The following is an 18776-nucleotide window of genomic DNA, read 5'->3' on the forward strand; positions in this document are numbered from 1 at the left end:
AATGGTGTTGGGAGAACTGGACAGCCATGTGTAAAAAAATGAAACTTGACCACCAATTTACACCATATAAAAAAATAAATTCAAGGTGGATAAAAGACTTAAATATAAAACATGACACCATTAAAGTCCTAGAGGAGAACATAGGTAGGAAAATCTCAGATATCTCATGCAGAAACTTTTTTACTGACTTGTCCCCTAGAGCAAGGGACATAAAGGAAAGAATAAACAAATGGGACCTCATCAAAATTAAAAGCTTCTGCACAGCTAAAGAAAACAGTATCAAAATTAAAAGAGAACCAACTCTATGGGAAAACATATTTGCCAATGATACCTCAGACAAGGGTTTAATCTCCAAAATATATAAAGAACTTACATGACTATACTCTAAGAAGACAAGGAATCCAATTAAAAAATGGGCAAAGGACTTGAACAGACACTTCTCCAAGGAGGACATACAGAAAATCCAAAGACACATGAAACAATGTTCAATATTGCTAGCTATCAGACAGATGCAAATTAAAACCACAATGAGATACCACTTCACACCAGTCAGAATGGCCATCATAAACAAAGCAACAAACAACAAGTGTTGGAGAGGTTGTGGAGAAAAGGGGTCCCTAGTGCACTGTTGGTGGGACTGCAGACTGGTACAACCACTATGAAACAGTATGGAACTTCCTCAGAAAACTGAAAATGGATCTGCCTTTTGACCCAGCAATTCCACTGCTGGGACTCTATCCTAAGAATACTAAAACACCAGTCCAAAAGAACCTATACATCCCAATGTTCATAGCAGCACAATTTACAATAGCTAGATGCTGGAAGCAACCTAGATGCCCTTCAGTAAATGAATGGATCAAAAAAACTATGGTACATTTACACAATGGAATTCTATGCAGCAGAAAGAAAGAAGGAGCTCCTACCCTTTGCAACAGCATGGATGGAGCTGGAAAACATTATGCTAAGCGAAACAAGCCAGGCAGTGAAAGACAAATACCATATGATCTCACCTTTAACAGGAACCTAAACAAAACAAAGAAACAAGCAAAATATAACCAAAGACACTGAAATAGAGGACAGGCTGACAGTGACCACAGGGGAGAGAAGAGGGAATTTCAGGGGACAATGGGAAGAGTTCACGGGAACAAATTTAAAGGACACATAGACAAAAACTCGGGGGATGGTGGTAATGGGAGGGAAGTGGGGAGGGTTGGGAGGGTGGGCTGGATTGGGAGTAAAAGGGAGAAAACTGTACTTGAACAATGATTAAAATAAAATTTTAAAAAAAACAACTAATGAATCAAGCCCTTGTATGCAGTATTTGCCTATTTCCATAGTATAATAACTCCCACAATTGCCAATTTTTAGCTATCAACATAATAGTACTAAGTTGGAAAAGAAGGTGTAGTAGCAAACCATTTTATATACAGATTTTCACCATGCAGATCAAATAGATTTAAATAACTTCAAGGGTACAGATACTAGTGAAATGTAGTAACATAAGAAATGCTGAGTTTTTTGAGTATTTACTAACTTTGTTTTTAAAATAACTTGTGCAACTAAGCTTATATAATTTCATTTTTAATGATGGTAATAATCAGGTTATAAAATTCCTAAAATTTTAATAACTGGCTCCTGTGAGCAAGTATTATTTGACTTTAGCACACAACTTGAAGTATGCAAGCTAAGCCTGGAGGACCCACCATCCAGTGATGCTGAGGAAGGGATATGTTCCTCCCTTGGATTAACAAAAGATACATGCATTATCTCTTTTGTCCCTCTAAATCTAACGTTCCTTGGTTTGTGCTAGTAAGTATGTCCTAATTCATTTCTAACTCATGACTCAGAAAGGACCCTGATCAAGAGCTTGACTCCAGTCCTGAAATTTGACTTCAGATGTTCACAGGATATAAACTGCATGGACAATGGCCACATTGTCCCTACTATCTTTACATTGGACCTAATTCAGAGGTAAAAGAGAAGAGAAATGGAATAACATAATTATCACATTTATTTGTCCATTACAAAAATCTGAGATCTTACATAAAATCACAAAGGAGCCCTTAGGTAACTGTCAGGATGATACACTGAGGTCATTGCCAATTTCAAATTTTCTGAAGGTCTGGAGCCCCATAAAGCTCCCTCGCCTCCTTGTGTTTTGTCATCTTTCCATTGCTCACTCATTTGCGATCTGGTAGAATTTTTCTTGTGCTTCACACCATGGAAGGGTGATCTCTCACCTTTTGATGTTTCCGGAACAGAGAATGAATAGTATGCAGCTTTAAACACAGGGCTGAAATCATTGGCTGGAGCAATCTGTACAATGATCGTCACAGTTACTGTAAAGGCAACAGTGAATAAATGTTTTGTTATGCTAATGGTTTTAGTCTACAGAAAAGCTAAATGTGCCCCCAGCAACAGGCTCACTGGAGGATTTCAAAACTACAATGGGATTCTGTCTGGCCCCAAATAATCCCTGTCCTGTGATTCTGCATTCTCAAGGAACACAAATGAATTCTAGCCAAAGAAATTAGTCAAATATATATAATGCCTGCATGTCATATTTTATACAATAGTGATATATGTCTGCATATCATATATAGCACATATAAATGTGTAGTTTTACATTTTACAAAAGAGAGTTTATTGTGTTTTTTATGAGTACAATCTCTTCAATTAGAGAATTTCTTAGGGTATCATTCTAAACCCAGCATACGACATTCTATATTCTGCTTTTACTATATGTTTTAGGAGGTGACATGGAAGGAGACTCAGAAAATGCATATTCAAGGAGTGCTTTGATGTATGCTCTGTGGCCTTTAACTAGCTTAACTTCTCAGAGGCCCAGTTTCTTCATCAATAAAAAAGGAATAACATCAGTTTCAATCTTCCACTTTTCACAGAGTATGAAGGCAAAATGAGATTATGCCCAAGAAGGTTTTCTTTTATTTTTAAATATATTTTATTGGTTATATTATTACAGTTGTCCCATTTTCCACCCTTCACTCCCCTCCACCCTGTACACCCTCTCCCACCCATATTCTCCCCCTTTAGTTCATGTCCATGGGTTGTACATGGAAGTTTTTTAGCTTCTACATCCCCTATATTATTCTTACCCTCCCCCCTTTCTATTTTCTGCCTACCATCTATGCTACTTATTCTCTGTACCTTTTCCCCCTCCCACTTCCCTTTTGATAACCCTCCATGTGATCTCAATATCTGTGTTTCTGTTCCTGTTCTAGTTGTTCGCTTAGTTTGTTTTTGTTTTTGTTTTAGGTGTAGTTGTTAATGATTGTGAGTTTACTTACACTATAAAAAGTTAAGTAAAAATAGTATATTTTACTCATCTCTGCCAGATGTTTGTGTATAGTATGCCATAGAAAAGGAATCTATATTTCAGACCAACACGCTCAAACTAACCAGAAAGTAGTCAAAAAGAAGGAATTTGATGATTAAACATAAAAGCAAGCAAATTGCAAAGAAGAAACTTTTTGTAATAAAAATAAAATAATAATTTACTATGCAAGGCATTAGTAGTAGTTTTTGTCCCCATTTTACAGATGAGGAAACTGAGGTTCTAGAGTCAAGTGGTTTTCTAACTCAAACAGCTAGTAAGTTGTGGAGTGGGTATTGAACTTAATTGTATCTACCAACACCTCCCAAAATATCTCCCCTGAAAGGCTTAATTTGTCAAATGCAAAATGCTTAGCTAAACAAATATTAAAAAGTTTCTTTCTGGTGAGACTTCATAGGGTTTCTGATAATACCATTCTGTATTTTGAATGTCCTAGTTATGCATTGCTATCTATAGTTATTTGACCATGAAATTTTTTTAGCAGATTATCTTGTAGACATCATGCTCTGGAGAACACTAATATATTTTATCTCCATAAAATCTTTGCCAAATGTGTTAAACAAGAAATTTTAGACTAGGATCTATAAAACATTCAACTTTAGAGAATCTGTGGCATTCTTTGTATTTTGGTATTTATGATTGTGTGTATTTTTTTAGGAACAGGGTCTATAGTTTTTATCAGCATCTCAAATGTATCAATGACCACCAAGAAATGTTAAGAAGCACTATTCAATGGAGACAAGTGATTTATGTGAAAGCTTCTGTGTTTCCTTCACTAAATCCTATTCAAGTGTTGTTTCCAGCTTTGCTATTACTATGTTTTACTGCATCCATAAAGACTCAAAACTGTGCTAATTACCTGGCCTATAAAAGTAGATAGAACCATGTTTTGGGTGTTAAAAGTTCCTTTCATGAGCAGTTGTGAATATGTGGATGTGTGAGGACCAGAGAAGATGTGGATTATTACTGTGATTTTTTTCTCTCCGTATTGAAGAAAGGCTCAAATCTGGTGAGAGGAACAGATTCTTTATTTGATTAGTTAGGCCAACAGGATGAAAACAAAAAATGCAAGAAATAGCATTCCTCCTAAAAGATCAATCAGACTATGTAATAGGCTTTTATACAGAACAATAAAACTCCACCAGTGGGGAATGGAGAAAACACAACAGGAACACTTTTGGGTATACTGGTATGCTTGTCATGACGTGTCCCTGTTCCCTACACATCACTTCTCAACAGAGTTGGGTCAATTAAGTCTAAAAATCACATTTGTAAACTCAGCCCCATTAAAACTTTTATATCTGTTAGTCAAGAGGGATGGATTTAAAGAACTTTAGATTTGTTGCTTGAAGTTCAGCATTAAGTTTCCTTTGGTTGCAAACCTATAGACACACACCATCATTGTGCTTTCCTATGTCCATGACAAAGTACTTTCCCACTGCTTCTGGATGCAACCTCAGAATCCTTCTCAACTCAATGACCCAGAAAACACTACCAACAGATCAGTTGACAAGAGATAAAACCCAAGTACCACTCTTATTCTAGGCCCTCCCTTACCAAGCATTGACATTTTACTGTAAAGCCTGTATTCACAACCCCAAAACCCACATCCTCTTAAATGTCTTTGATGCTAATCACCTACTAGATTACTTATTACCATATGTTCCAGATACAATAGACACCTAGTATTAATAATAGATGTATCCAGAAATTTTTGTGAAACCCTATTTTCACAAATACCTCTACAGCAACAAATTTACTCTCAAAGTGTAGTAGAACATGTAAATACCCCTTGGGGAATTCAATGTGAGTTCTCATCTGTACAACCAGAAACAGAGAGAAGTAAGTGTCAAATGGTTGGCTAAGCTTACTCGCTAGCTACATACCCTGCTCTGGGTCTACAGCACACAATCATATCTGTCCCTTAGGGTGTTTTACAGCTAGCAAAAAACAGGCTATTAATTCCACACATGTCAAAAGACTGTGACCATGCCATGTGCATGAATTTAATCTCGGTATACCAAAGACCAATTCTAGCTAACACAGACTAACCCAAAATGGTGCAATAGTTACAAGAAAACCAAATGGCAAAGGAGTTGATCATTCTTTGCCCTTTCATACAAGTAATGAGCTGTGGAAGTTGGCAAATGGCCTGTGGTTTGCATCAATAATGGCTCTACCTATATCATGTAAAATAATTCCAATTAAACACCAAAAAAGCATCCAAATACCTGTATGTTTTATACTTCATGTTACCCAATATCTGGGTCTTTCCAAATAAGAGATGTTTGGTATTAGTAAATGTTATGGACTGAATATTTTTGTCCCTCCAAAATTCATAGGTTAAAACCTATGTTCCCAATGTGATGGTATTTGGAGGTGGGGCCCTTGGGAAGTAATTAGATTGTAAGAGTGGAATCCTCATAAAAGGGATTAGAGCCCTTACAAAAGTGGCCCCAGGGAGCTCCCCTATGCCTTCTGCCATGTGAAACTACAGTGAGAAGACAGGTACTTATGACCTAAAAAGTGAATTTCCCCAGGCACCAGATCTGCTAGCACTTTCCCACATCCAGACTCTGCGAAATAGATTTCTATTGTTTATAAGCCACTCCAACTAGAGTATTTTGTTATAGCAGCCTAAATAGACTAAGACACTAGACATAAAGTTATTTAAATATCAAGCATAAAGGGTGGGCTCTACACATCCTCTGTCATTTCCAGCACCAAAGATCTCTAAGCAGGGCTGTGTTTTAAAAAGTGTGTATTTCTGAAGGTGCTGCTAGCAATTTCAAAAGACTTCCTGCATCTAATGATAACTTCCAACATAAGTCTATTTAATTATCTCTTTCCTTCTTTGCCTGACTTAAGAAAACCATCCCAGAAATAATGAATCTTTACATTTTAAAAGCTAAAATCATGAGTCTAGAGTACCTCACTTAATGTTCCCTGAAAATTTACCAAGCTTACCTGTATGGGAAGGATGTAGGTCATCAAATACTGAAATTGTCATTTCATAGATATGTCCAGCTGCAATCATCTTTGGGCTTTCATAATCCATTCCTTTGGCAAACTTTTAGAACAAAATTATTTCAGGAAAAGGGACTGACTTTTTTTAATGTACATGTTTTAAGTAAAACATCATTCTAGAAAAGGCAAGAGCATGGACATTTTGACTCAGTAAAGATGGCATCAGAATATGTCTGAGACTGGGCAAAGTGTGAAACAGAAGGAAGCATTTTGAAGGAACAAAGAGACACCTTTGATTTCCTTCCAGAGCACTCTATTTTTAGACAGAGCATCCTGGCATAATATAAAAAGAGCATGGGTCACATCCTGCCTTCAATACATGCTAATTGTGTGACCTTTGGCAAAATATTTAAAAAGAGAAAGTATTTTGAAAGTACTTTGTAATTAAAAAAGTGCTATAATAAGTGTACATTATTCCTATCATTACCAGGTACTCAACATTGTAAAAACATCTATTGAATACTAATTAAGTTCCAGGTTTAGTTGGAAGCATTAGGGATATAACAATAAACAATATGACTGCAGAGTGTAGACTTGAAGACAGCCCAGATATAACAGCATTGGCACAAAGTTCAGTTGAACTGGGTCAATATGAACCTGAGCACCCAGGTGTTTGGTAAAAACATTTTTGAAAATTTAGTATCTGATTCATACATTCATTTATTCATTATTCAAGTATATTGAATATCCAGTATGTACCTAGCACTATAGAAGGTGTTGCTACACAAAAATCAACCACTCAGAAAAAGACCAAAGAATTAAATAGGCAGTTATAATAGGATCTAACAAGTGTCTGACAGAGGAAGCAGAATTTATAATGTGAGCTCATATCCAGGAAAACTAAGCCAGTTATGGTAATAAAGGAAAGCTTATAGAAATAAGTAATATTTAAGACTTAAAAGATAATTATGAAAATTTAAAACTTAATTAGAGGTAGGTGATGGGTAGAAGGAGTTATTCTTAAATAGAGAAAGTATATGTGGGGCCCAAATGTTAGTTGGCATCATATTTATAAAACTTCCATCTTTATCCAAATTTCATTTTAAAAGAATAACAACTTGGCATTGCATTTCAAAAAGAACATCAACCCAGAAAATCTCTTAACTCAGTGACTAAGCTTCCAAATTCACAATGTATGCAAACATTCCCCAGAAAAAGAGCTAAATGAAACTGAGGCAAGCAAATGATCAGACATTGAGTTCAGAGTAATGGTTATAAGGATGTTCAAGGAACTTAGAACTACAAGGAACTTAGAGAAAACTACATCCGCATGAAAAGGACATAGAAACTGTGAATAAGAACCAGACAGAAATGAAGAATGCAACTACTGAAATGAAAAAGCAGGCAAAAAGAAGCAGAGAATTGAATCAGTGATTTGGAAGACAAGATATTAAAAAACTCAGTCAGAGCAACAAAATGAAAAAAAGACTTAAAGAAAATGAGAAAAGTTTAAGAGAGCTCAGGGATGTGAAATGTAACAATATTCACATCATTAGGAAGCCAGAAAGAGAAGGAAGGGAGCAAGGGATAGAAAACTTGTTTGAAGAAATAACAACAGAAAAATTCCATAACTTGGTGAAGGAAAAAGTCACATGAGTTCATGAAGCACAGAGAGTCCCAATCAAGATGAATCCAAAGAGGCCTATGAGAAGACATATCACAATTAAAATGGCAAATTTTAAAGACAATGAGAGAATCTTAAAGGCAGCAAGAGAGAAACAATTACCATATTTTGCCATATGTAATACACACTTTTTTGCATGAATCCTTGAGGGAAAAATAAGGATGAACATTAACATGGTAGTACTAATTCTATATCTATATAAATGTTTTTAATTCTTTTATTTATGCTTATACATTAAAAGTATAACTCTAGAAAGCAATAATGATACCCATATGCTAAATAACACCCTGGAATACAATAATCAGTTTTGTTTCTAAGTATAAATAAGTAAAAATATTGAATTAAAAATTAAAACAAAATATTTTTTCCTGAACGTTTTGGCCTAAAATATGTGTGTGCATTATATACAGCAATATATGGTAGTTAGCTACAAAGGTACCCCAATAAGGCTGTCAGCTGATTACTCAAGAGAAACAATACAGGCTACAAAAAAAATGGCATGAAATATTCCAAGTAATGTTAAGCAAGGACCTGCAACCAAGACTACTTTATCCAGCAAGATTCTCATTTAAAATGGAAGGTGAAATAAAGACATTCCCAGACCAAAAAAAAAAAAAAACACCCCAAAATTAAGGAGTACATTTCCACAAAACCAGCATTGCAAGAAATGCTAAAGGGACTGCTTTAAGAAGAAATAGAGAGAGAAAGAAAAACACAGGTACAAAGGAAAAAAATGGCAGTGAATAAGTACTTATAAATATTAACCTTAAATGTAAATGGAGTAAATGCTCCAATCAAAAGATATAGGGTAGCTGAATGGATAAGACAACATGACCCAAATATATACTGTCTACAAGAGAACCACCTCAGAGCAAAAGATTTACATGGTCTGAAAGGGAAGGGATGAAAAAATATTCCATGCAAATTAAGACAAAAAGAAAAAAGCTGGGATAGTGAAGGATCAAGATGGCAGAAGAGTAGGTGGAACCTACACTAACCTTCTCCCAGGACCAAACTGGAATTACAAGTAAATTCTAGAGAAATCTTCCTGAATAACCAACTGAACACAAGCTGGAGAGAAGCCTTATAATAACAGACAGATGAAAGAAACCACTTCACCACAAGAGACTGGTAGGGAGTGTGGAAGAGGCACAAGAGTACTGGCTGGGTTCCCATAGGCAGCAGCTGCAGTTCTGAAGGGATATTTTAGTGGCTAGCAGGCTCCTCCTGAAAAGCACGGGGTCTAAACCCCAAGCTGGACTCCCCAGCCCACAGCACCAAAGCAGAAAAGAACCCAGATAATATCCAACTGTGAAAAGCAGCAGGGTTTCTGTCTGACAGGGATAGAAAGCAAAGAGCCTTTTAAAGGGCCAACACAAAATATTCCATTTGCAGCCACTTACCCTGGGATCCAGCAGAGGGTGGGCAGAATGTACTAGAGACACATGAGGTGAGTATGGGGCTGGAGGCTTTGAGCAGAGAAAACTGAAGAAAGAGCTGCCAGGATCCTTGTGCTGTGTCATTCCCCATACTGGACAGGCCATCTTTCTCAAATAGATCACTTCTCTCCAAGTGATTCAACTGACCCTCCCTGGGGCCCAGTGCTGATAATAGCCAACACTGGGGCACAGCTTGGTTCTTTCTGCACACAAACAGGAACAGCAGAAGGAGCCACATGAGTGATCATGATAACTACAAACAGTTGACCAGGGCCAGTCACAAGCAACATCTGACAAAGGCCTACATCACAGTCTTTCAGATCTACCTAATACATAGAAACAAATACAAGAAGCACCCACATTAGGAAGATGAAGAAAGAGACCCCAAATGAAAGAGCAAGAGAATTCTCCAGAAGAAGGGCTGGATGAAATGGAGGCAAGCAATTTATCAGAGAGTTTAGAGTAATGATTATAAGGATAATCAACAGCATGAAAAAAAGACATAGAAACCATAAAAAGGACCAGTTAGAAATAAAGAATGCAATATCAAATATAAATAATATGCTGGAAGGAATAAACAGTAGCTTAGATGATGCAGAGGATCAAATCACTGATTTGGAGGACAAGGTAGAAAAAAAAAACACCCAGACAGAGCAGCAAAAAGAAAAAATAATTTTTAAAAATGAAGAGAGCGTAAGAAACATTTTGGACAACATGAAGTGTAAAAACATCAGCATCATGGGAATAGTAGAAGAAGAAGAGAGGGAGCAAGGGATTGAGAACCTATTTGAAGGAATAATGACAAAAAATTCCCTAATCTGGTGAAGGAAAAAGACGCATATCCAGGAATCTCACAGAGTCCCAAACAAGTTGGACCCAAAGAGGCATACATCAAGATACATCATAATTAAAATAATAAGGTTTAAAGACAAGGAGAGAATCCTAAAAGCCACAAGAGAAAAGGAGATAGTTACATACAAGGGAGCATCAATTAGACTCTCATCTGATTTTTCAAAAGAAACATTTCAAGCCAGAAGGGAGTGGCATGAAATATTCAAGGTGATAAAAAGCAAGGACCTACAATCAAGGCTACTTTCCCCAGCAATATTATCATTTAAAATTGAAGAAGAAATAAGGAGCTTCTCAGACAAGACAAAGCTAAAAGAGTTTCTTAACACCAAACCAGTATGGCAACAATGTTAAAGGGCTTGCTTTAAGAAGAAGAAGAAAAAAAGAAAGAAAAAAAAGAGAAGAAAATAGTTTAATGATAAAATGGCACTAAATACTTATCTATCAATAATCACCTTAAATATAAATGACTTAAATGCTCCCACCAAAATACATAGGGTACCTGAATGGATAGGAAAGCAAGACCCACATATATGCTTCCTTTAAAAGACCCACCCCAGACAGAAAGATACACACAGGCTAAAAGTGAGGAATGGAAAAAAAGAATCCATGCAAACACAAAAGGAAAAAAATGCCAGGGTAGCAGTACTTATATCTGAAAAAATAGACTTTAAAAACCACAGCTATACTAAGAGGAAAAACAAACAAAAACAAACGACACTACATAATGATAAAGGGAACAATCCAACAAGAGGATACAACCCTAGTAAACATTTATGCACCTATGTGACTAACATAGGAGGACCTAAATATGTGAAGTAAATCTTAATGAATATAAAGGGAGAGATCAACAGAAATAAAGTCACAATCAGGGATTTTAACACCCCTTTGACTTCAATGGATAGATTGTCCAGACACAAAATCAATAAGGAGACAATGGCCTTAAACACACTAGATCAAATTGATTTAATTGACATGTTTAGAGAATTTCACCCTAAAGCAGCAGAGTATACATACTTGGCAAGGGTACATGGAATGTTTTCTAGGATACACCACATATTAGGACACAAAACAAATCTCAATAAATTTAAGAAGATTGAAATCATACCTAGCATTTTCTGTGACCACAATGCTATGAAACTAGAAATCAATCACAAGAGGAACACTGAAAAATTCACACAGACATAACAGCTAAATAACATGTTATTAAACAATGAATGGATCAACAATGAGATCAAGGTAGCAATCTTGAAACAAATCAAAATGAGAATAAAATAACCTAAAATGTGAGCAACAGGGAAAACAATCCTAAGGTGGAAAATCATAGAGTTTACAGGCTTATCTCAAAAAACAAGAGAAAGCTCAAATAAAAATTTAAATTTACACTTAGGCACTTGAAGAACAATAAACAAAGCCCAAAGTGAGTAGAATTAAACAAAGTAGAGTCTAAAAAAATACAAAATATCAATGAGTCCAATAGCTGATTCTTTAACAAGATAAACAAGATTAATAAACCTCTAATCAGACTCATCAAGAAAAAAAGAGAGAGGACCCAAATAAATAAAATCAGAATTTAAAGAAGGGAAATAACTGACACCAAACAAATACAAAGGATCGTAAGAGAATATTATGAACAACTGTATGAGAACAAACTAGACAACCTGGACAAAATGGGAAATTTTATAGAAACATACAATCTTCCAAAACTGAATCAGGAAGAAGCAGAAAAGCTGAATAGACCGATTATACCAACTGAAATTGAAGCAGTAATCAAAAAACTCCCAAGAAACAAAAGTCCAAGGCCAGATGACTTCACAGGTGAATTTTACCAAACATTCCAAGAAAAACTGACACCTCTCCTTCTCAATCTATTTCATAAAATTCATGAGGAGGGAAGGCTCCCAAACTCATTTTACAAGGCCAGAATTATCTTAATTCCAAAACCAGATAAACACACCATAAAAAAAGAAAATTATAGGCCAATATCTCTGATGAATATAGACACCAAAATCCTCAACAAAATATCAGCAACCCAAACACAGCAACATATCAAAAAGATGATACACATGATCAAGTGGGATTTATTCTGGGAATACAAGGTTGGTACAACATTCACAAATCAATAAATGTATTTCACCATATAAACAAAATGAAGGATAAAACCACATGATCATATCAATAGATGTAGAAAAATATTTTGATGAAATTCAGCACCCAATTATGATAAAAACACTCCACAAAATAGGATGAGAGGGAACATACCTAAACATAATAAAGGCACTATATGACAAACCCATTGCCAGCATTATACTCAATGGGCAAAACTACACGCATTCCTCTTAAGATCAGGAACAAGACAAGAAATTCTGCTTCCACCTCACTTATTCAACATAGTACTGGAAGTCCTAGCCATAGCAGTCAGACAAGAAGAAGAAATAAAAGGCATCCAAATTTGAAAGGGAGAAGTAAAATTGCCTTTATTTGAAAATGACATGTTATTGTACATACAGAACCCCAAAGATTCCACCAAGGAACTACTAGAACTGATAAATGAATTCAGCAAAGTAGCAGGATTCAAAATTACAGAAATCAGTTGCATTTTTACATGCCAAAAAGAAACTAACAGAAAGGGAATTTAAGATAACAAATCACATTAACAATTGCAGCAAAAAGAATAAAATGCCTAGAAATAAACCTAATCAAGGTTGTGAAAGACCTATACTCAGAAAATTATAAGACAGTGAAGAAATAAATTGAAGATACAAATAAGTGGAAGCACATACCATGTTCATGGATAGGAAGAATTAACATCATTAAAATGTCCATACTGCCCAAAGCAATCTATATTCAATGCCATTCCTGTCAATATTCCAATGTCATATTTTACAGAACTAGAATAAATATTTCAAAAATGTATATGGAACCACAAAAGGCCCTGCATAGCAACAGCAATCCTAAGAAAGAAGAAAAAAGTTACAGGAAACATACTACCTAATATCAAACTATACTATAAGGCCATAGTAATCAAAAGAGCCTGGTACTGGCACAAAAACAGACACATAGATCAATGAAACAGAATAGAGGGACCAGAAATCAACCCACAACTTTATAGTCAATTAATATTTGACAGAAGAAGCAAGCACATACAATGGGTTAAGGATAGTTTTTTCAGTAAATGGGGTTGGAAAAATTGGATAGATGTGTACAGAAAAATGAAACTAGACCACCTTCTTACACCACACAAAAGAATAAATTCAAAATGGATCAAACACTTGAATGTTATATCCCAAACCATAGAAATCCTAGAAGAAAACATAGGTAGCAAAATCTCAGACATGGCTTATAGCAATATTTTATCAGATATATTTTCCCAGGCAAGGGAAACAAAAGAAAAAATAAACAAATCAGACTACATCAAACTAAAAAGTTTTGCACAGCAAAGCAAAACATCAACAAAATAAAAAGACAACCCACAGAATGGGAGAACATGTTCACCAACACATCTCATACAGTGTTAATATCTAAAATTTTTAAAGAACTTACAAAACTCAAAACATACACACACACACACACACACACACACACACAAACCAATTTAAAAAATGGCAAATGACCTGAATAGAGACTTCTCCAAAGGAGACATATAGATAGCCTACAAATATATGGAAATAAGCTCAATGTCACTAATCATCAGAGAAATGCAAATTAAAACCAGAATGAGGTATCATCCCACACCTGTCAGAATGTCTATCATCAATAAATTGTCAAACAAGTGCTGGCAAGGATGTGGAGAAAGGGGAACCATTTTGCACTGTTGGTGGGAATGCAGATTGGTGCAGCCACTGTGGAAAGCAGTATAGAAAATATCTCAAAAAATTAAAAATGGATCTGCCTTTTGACCCAGCAATCCCACTTCTGATAATGTTTCCAAAGAAATCCAAAACACCAGTTCAAAAGAACATAAGTACCCCTATGTTCACTGCAGCATTATTTAAAATTGTCGAGATATGGAAGCAGCCCAAGTATCTATCAGTAGATAAGTGGATAAAACAACTATGGGACATTTAAACAATGGAATACAACAGCTGAAAAAAGAAAAGCATTTTACCCTTTGCGTCAGTATAATGGGCCTGGAGAACATTATGCTAAGTGAAATAAGCCCATCAGAGAAAGTCAAATACCATATGATTTCACTCATATGTAGAATCTAATAAACACGCTGAACTAACAAGAAAAATGGGGACAGACTCACAGATAGAAAGCAGGATGACAGCTGATTGAGGAGGTTAGGGGATGGAGGAGTTGAGCAAAAAGGAAAAGGAACTCATGGACAACAGTGTGGTAATTCCTGAGAGTGGGAGGTAAAAGGGGGCTACATGATAATGGGGAAAATGCAATAAAGATTAAGTCAAGAATAATTACAATTAATATATGAATAAATATTCAAAATTCAGAAGAGAAAAGGCTGGGGTAGCAGTATTTCTGTCTGACAAAATACGCTTCAAAACAAAGGCCACAATAAGAGACAAAGAAGGACACTACATAATACTTAAGGGTTCAGTCCAACAGAAGCATATACCCTTGTAAACATATATGTGCCCAATATAGGAACACCTAGATATGTACAGAAAACCTTGGAGGACTTTAAGAGATTGAGAGCTCTGCAGTCATACAATGAACAAGTTTTCCAGCAAAAAAAAAAAAAAAAATCAATAAGGATATAGTGGCATCAAATGACACACTAGATCAAATAGATTTAATAGATATCTACAGACCATTTCATTCCAAGAAGCAAAATATGCATTATTCCCAAATGCAACATGGATCATTCTCAAAGATAGACCACATAAGGATACAAAACAGGCCTTAACAAATTCAAGAAAATTGAAATCATATCAAGCATTTTCACTGATCATAATGGCCTGAAACTAGATATCAAGGGGGAAAAACCTGAAAACTCCTCCATGTGGAGGCTAAATAATGTTTTATTAAATAATGAGTGGGTTAACAATGAGATCAAGGAAGAAACCATAAATACCTGGAAACAAATGAAAGTGAACACACAATAACACAAAACCTATGGGACACAGCAAAGGAGGTCCTGAGAGGGAATTTCATAGCATTAGAAGCCTACCTAAAGAAGATAGAAAAATATCACATAACAACCTAATGATATGTCTAAAAGAACTAGAAAAATAATAACAACAAAATCCCAGACCGAGACTTCTGGCCAAGATGGGGACACAGGTAGATACATTTTGCCTCCTCATACAACCAAAAGAAGGACAGCAACAAATTTAAACCCCAAAAAATAAACAGAATTGCCAGAATATCAAACTGTATGGAACTCTGACAACAAAGGAGTTAAGAAAGAAACATACATTCAAACTGGTAGTAAAGGAAGAGATGAACAACTAGGAGAGAGAGGACATGCAGCAAGGTGGTGGCTGGAGGGTCAGGTGGGCCAGGTGGCAGCTGGAGGACCAGCGAAGACAAGGAGGTTGGTGGATTGGGTGGTCCTACATTCACATGCAGATAAACCAGGAGGCACAACTGGAGAGCCAGACAAGACACACAAACCAGGGTTCCAGCATGGGAAAAGAAAGCCTCAAAACCTCTTGCTGTAAAAATTTGTGGTGGTTGTGGTGGTGGGAGAAATTCCCAGCCTCACAGGAGAGTTCCTTGGAAAGATCCCACAGGGTCCTAGAATGTAGGACCTACCTGGGAGTCAGCACGAAAAGGGGCCACTTTGCATGTGGGTACAGGGGAAGTGACTGAAAGCCTGCCGAGAGCTGAGCAAGCAGCATTGGTCCCTCCCAGACCCCTCCCCTACATACAATGCCACAATGCAGCAACCTTGGTTGACCCATCCTCGTGAATACTTAAGGCTCCACCCCTTACAATGTTAACAGGTGCAGTGAGACAAAGAAGTGTGGTTCAAATGAAAAAACATCAAAACTCCAAAAACATAACTAAGTGATGAAGAGATAGCCAACCTATCAGATGCAGAGTTCAAAACACTGGTAATCAGGATGCTCACAGAAATCTTTGAATGCGGTTGCAAAATAGAGGGAAAAGTGAAGGCTATACAAAGTGAAATACATCTAAATATACAGGAAACCAACAGTGAAGGGAAGAAAACCATGGCTCAAATCAATGACCCGGTGCAGAAGGAAGAAATACACAGCCCAGGAGAACAAAATGAAGAAATGAGAATTTAAAAAAAATGAGGAGAGGCTTAGGAACTTCCAGAACATTAAATGTTTAAACATCTGAATCATAGGGGTGCCAGAAGGAGAAGAGGAAGAACGAGAAATGGAAAACTTATTTGAATAAAATAATAAAGGAGAATTTCTCCAACCTGGCAAAGGAAATAGACTTCCAGGAAGTTCAGGAAGCTGAGAGAGTCCCAAAGAAGTTGGACCCAAAGAAGCACACACCAAGCCACATGAAAATGACATTACCCAAGATTAAAGATAAGGAATCTCAAAAGCAGCAAGAGAAAAAGAAAGAGTTACCTCCAAAGGAGTTCCTATAAGACTATCAGCTGATTTCTCAAAAGAAACCTTTAAGACAAGGAGGGGCTAGAAAGAAATATTTGAAGTCATGAAAGGTAAGGACCTACATCCAAGATGACTCTATCCAGCAAAGCTTTCATTTAGAATGGAAGGGCAGATAAAGTGCTTCCCAGATAAGGTCAAGTTAAAGGAGCTCATCATCACCAAGCCCTTATATGAAATGTTAAAGAGACTTGTCTAAGAAAAAGAATATGATCAACACTATGAACAGTAAAATGAACAGCAAAGTGGGAATATAGGGAGCATATCTCAATGTAATAAGGGCCATACATGAAAAATCTACTGCCAACATCATACTCAATGGGCAAAAACTAAAAGTGTTTCCCTTAAGATTAGGAACAATACAGGGGTACCTGCTCTTACCACTCTTATTCAACATAGTACTGGAAGTCCTAGGCACAGTGATCAGACAAGATAAAAATTTTAAACACATTCAAATTGGAAAAGAGGAAGTAAATCCATCATTATAGTCAATATTCAGAAATCAATGGCATTTTTATACACCAACAATGAGCTATCAGAAAGAGAATCTATGAAAATAATCCCATTTACTATTGCAACAAAAACAAAAAATGTACCTAGGAATAAATTTAATCAAAGAGGTAAAAGACCTGTACTCAGACAACTATAAGACACTGAGGAAGAAATTGAGAAAGATACAAATCAGTAGAAGCATATGTAATGCTCATGAATTGAAAGAATTAACATCATTAATATATTCATGCTACCCAAAGCAGTCTATAAATTCAACACAATTCCTATTAAAAATGCCATGGCATATTTCACAGGTCTAGAACAATTTATATGGAACCAAAAATTTATATGGAACCAAAAATGACCCCAAACTGCCTCAGCAAACTTGAAGAAAAATGAAGTGGAGGGATCACAATACCTTCTTTCAAACTATATTACAAGGCTACTACAATCAGTACAGTCTGCTCCTGGAATAAGAACAAACACATAGTCAATGGAACAGAATAGGGAGCCTAGAAATAAACCCATGTCTTTATGGTTAATGAGTGTTTGGCAGAGGAGGCAAGAGCATACAATGGAGTAAAGACAGTCTCTTCAATAAATGATGTTGGGAGATATGGACTGAACGTGCAACAATATGAAACTAGACCATATGCCAGAATAAATTCAAAATGGATAAAAGACTTAAATATAATTTGTGATACCATAAAAATCCTAGAGGAAAACACAGGCAGTAAAATTTCAGATATCTCATGTAGCAATATTTTTGCTGATATTTCTCCCTAGGGCATGAGAAATAAAGGAAAAATAAACAAATAGGACTACATCAAATTAAAAAGCTTCTGTAGAGCTAAAGAAACCATCATTAAAATGTAAAGGAACTGACTATATGATAGAACATATTTGCCAAAAATACATTGGACAAGGTTTAATCTGCAAAATATGTAAAGAACTTATACAACTCAACACCAGGAAGACAAATAATCAAATTAAAACTGGGCAAAGGACCTGAATAGACACTTCTCCAAGGAGTCCATAGACATATGAGAAAATGCTCAACATCACCAGCCATCAGAGATACACAAATTAAAACCACAATGAGATATCACTTCACACTGGTCAGAAAGGCTATCATTAATAAATCAACAAACAACAAGTGCTGACAAGTGTGTGTAAAAAATGGAACCCTTGTGCACTGTTGGTAAGAATGCAGGCTAGTGTAGCCACTGTGGAAAACAGTATGGGATTTCCTCAAAAAAATCTAAAAATGGAACTGCCTTTTCACCTAGCAATTCTACTTCTGGGAATATACCCTAAAAATCCCAAAACACCATTCAAAAGAATGTATACACCTCCATGCTCATAGCAGCCCTATTTATAATATCCAAGATTTAGAAACAGCCTAAGTGCCCATCAGTAGATGAGTGGGT

At 36.1% G+C, this 18776-nt stretch overlaps 1 protein-coding gene across 1 annotated transcript in view; it reads right to left on the reverse strand.

The window, feature by feature from the left end:
• Positions 1–18776, reverse strand: part of LOC123814289 (cadherin-related family member 3-like) — a 97768-nt gene that overhangs the window by 26473 nt on the left and 52519 nt on the right. The window contains exons 10-11 of the mRNA XM_045832010.1: positions 6323–6425; positions 2241–2339 (exon numbers count right to left, since the gene is read on the reverse strand). Coding sequence (XP_045687966.1) covers positions 2241–2339; positions 6323–6425 — 202 coding nt within the window. The remainder of the gene's footprint in view (positions 1–2240; positions 2340–6322; positions 6426–18776) is intronic.

The sequence above is a fragment of the Phyllostomus hastatus genome, unplaced genomic scaffold, assembly GCF_019186645.2.
Source record: "Phyllostomus hastatus isolate PE091 unplaced genomic scaffold, TTU_PhHast_1.1 phas_contig_16, whole genome shotgun sequence".
Classification (NCBI taxonomy): domain Eukaryota; kingdom Metazoa; phylum Chordata; class Mammalia; order Chiroptera; family Phyllostomidae; genus Phyllostomus; species Phyllostomus hastatus.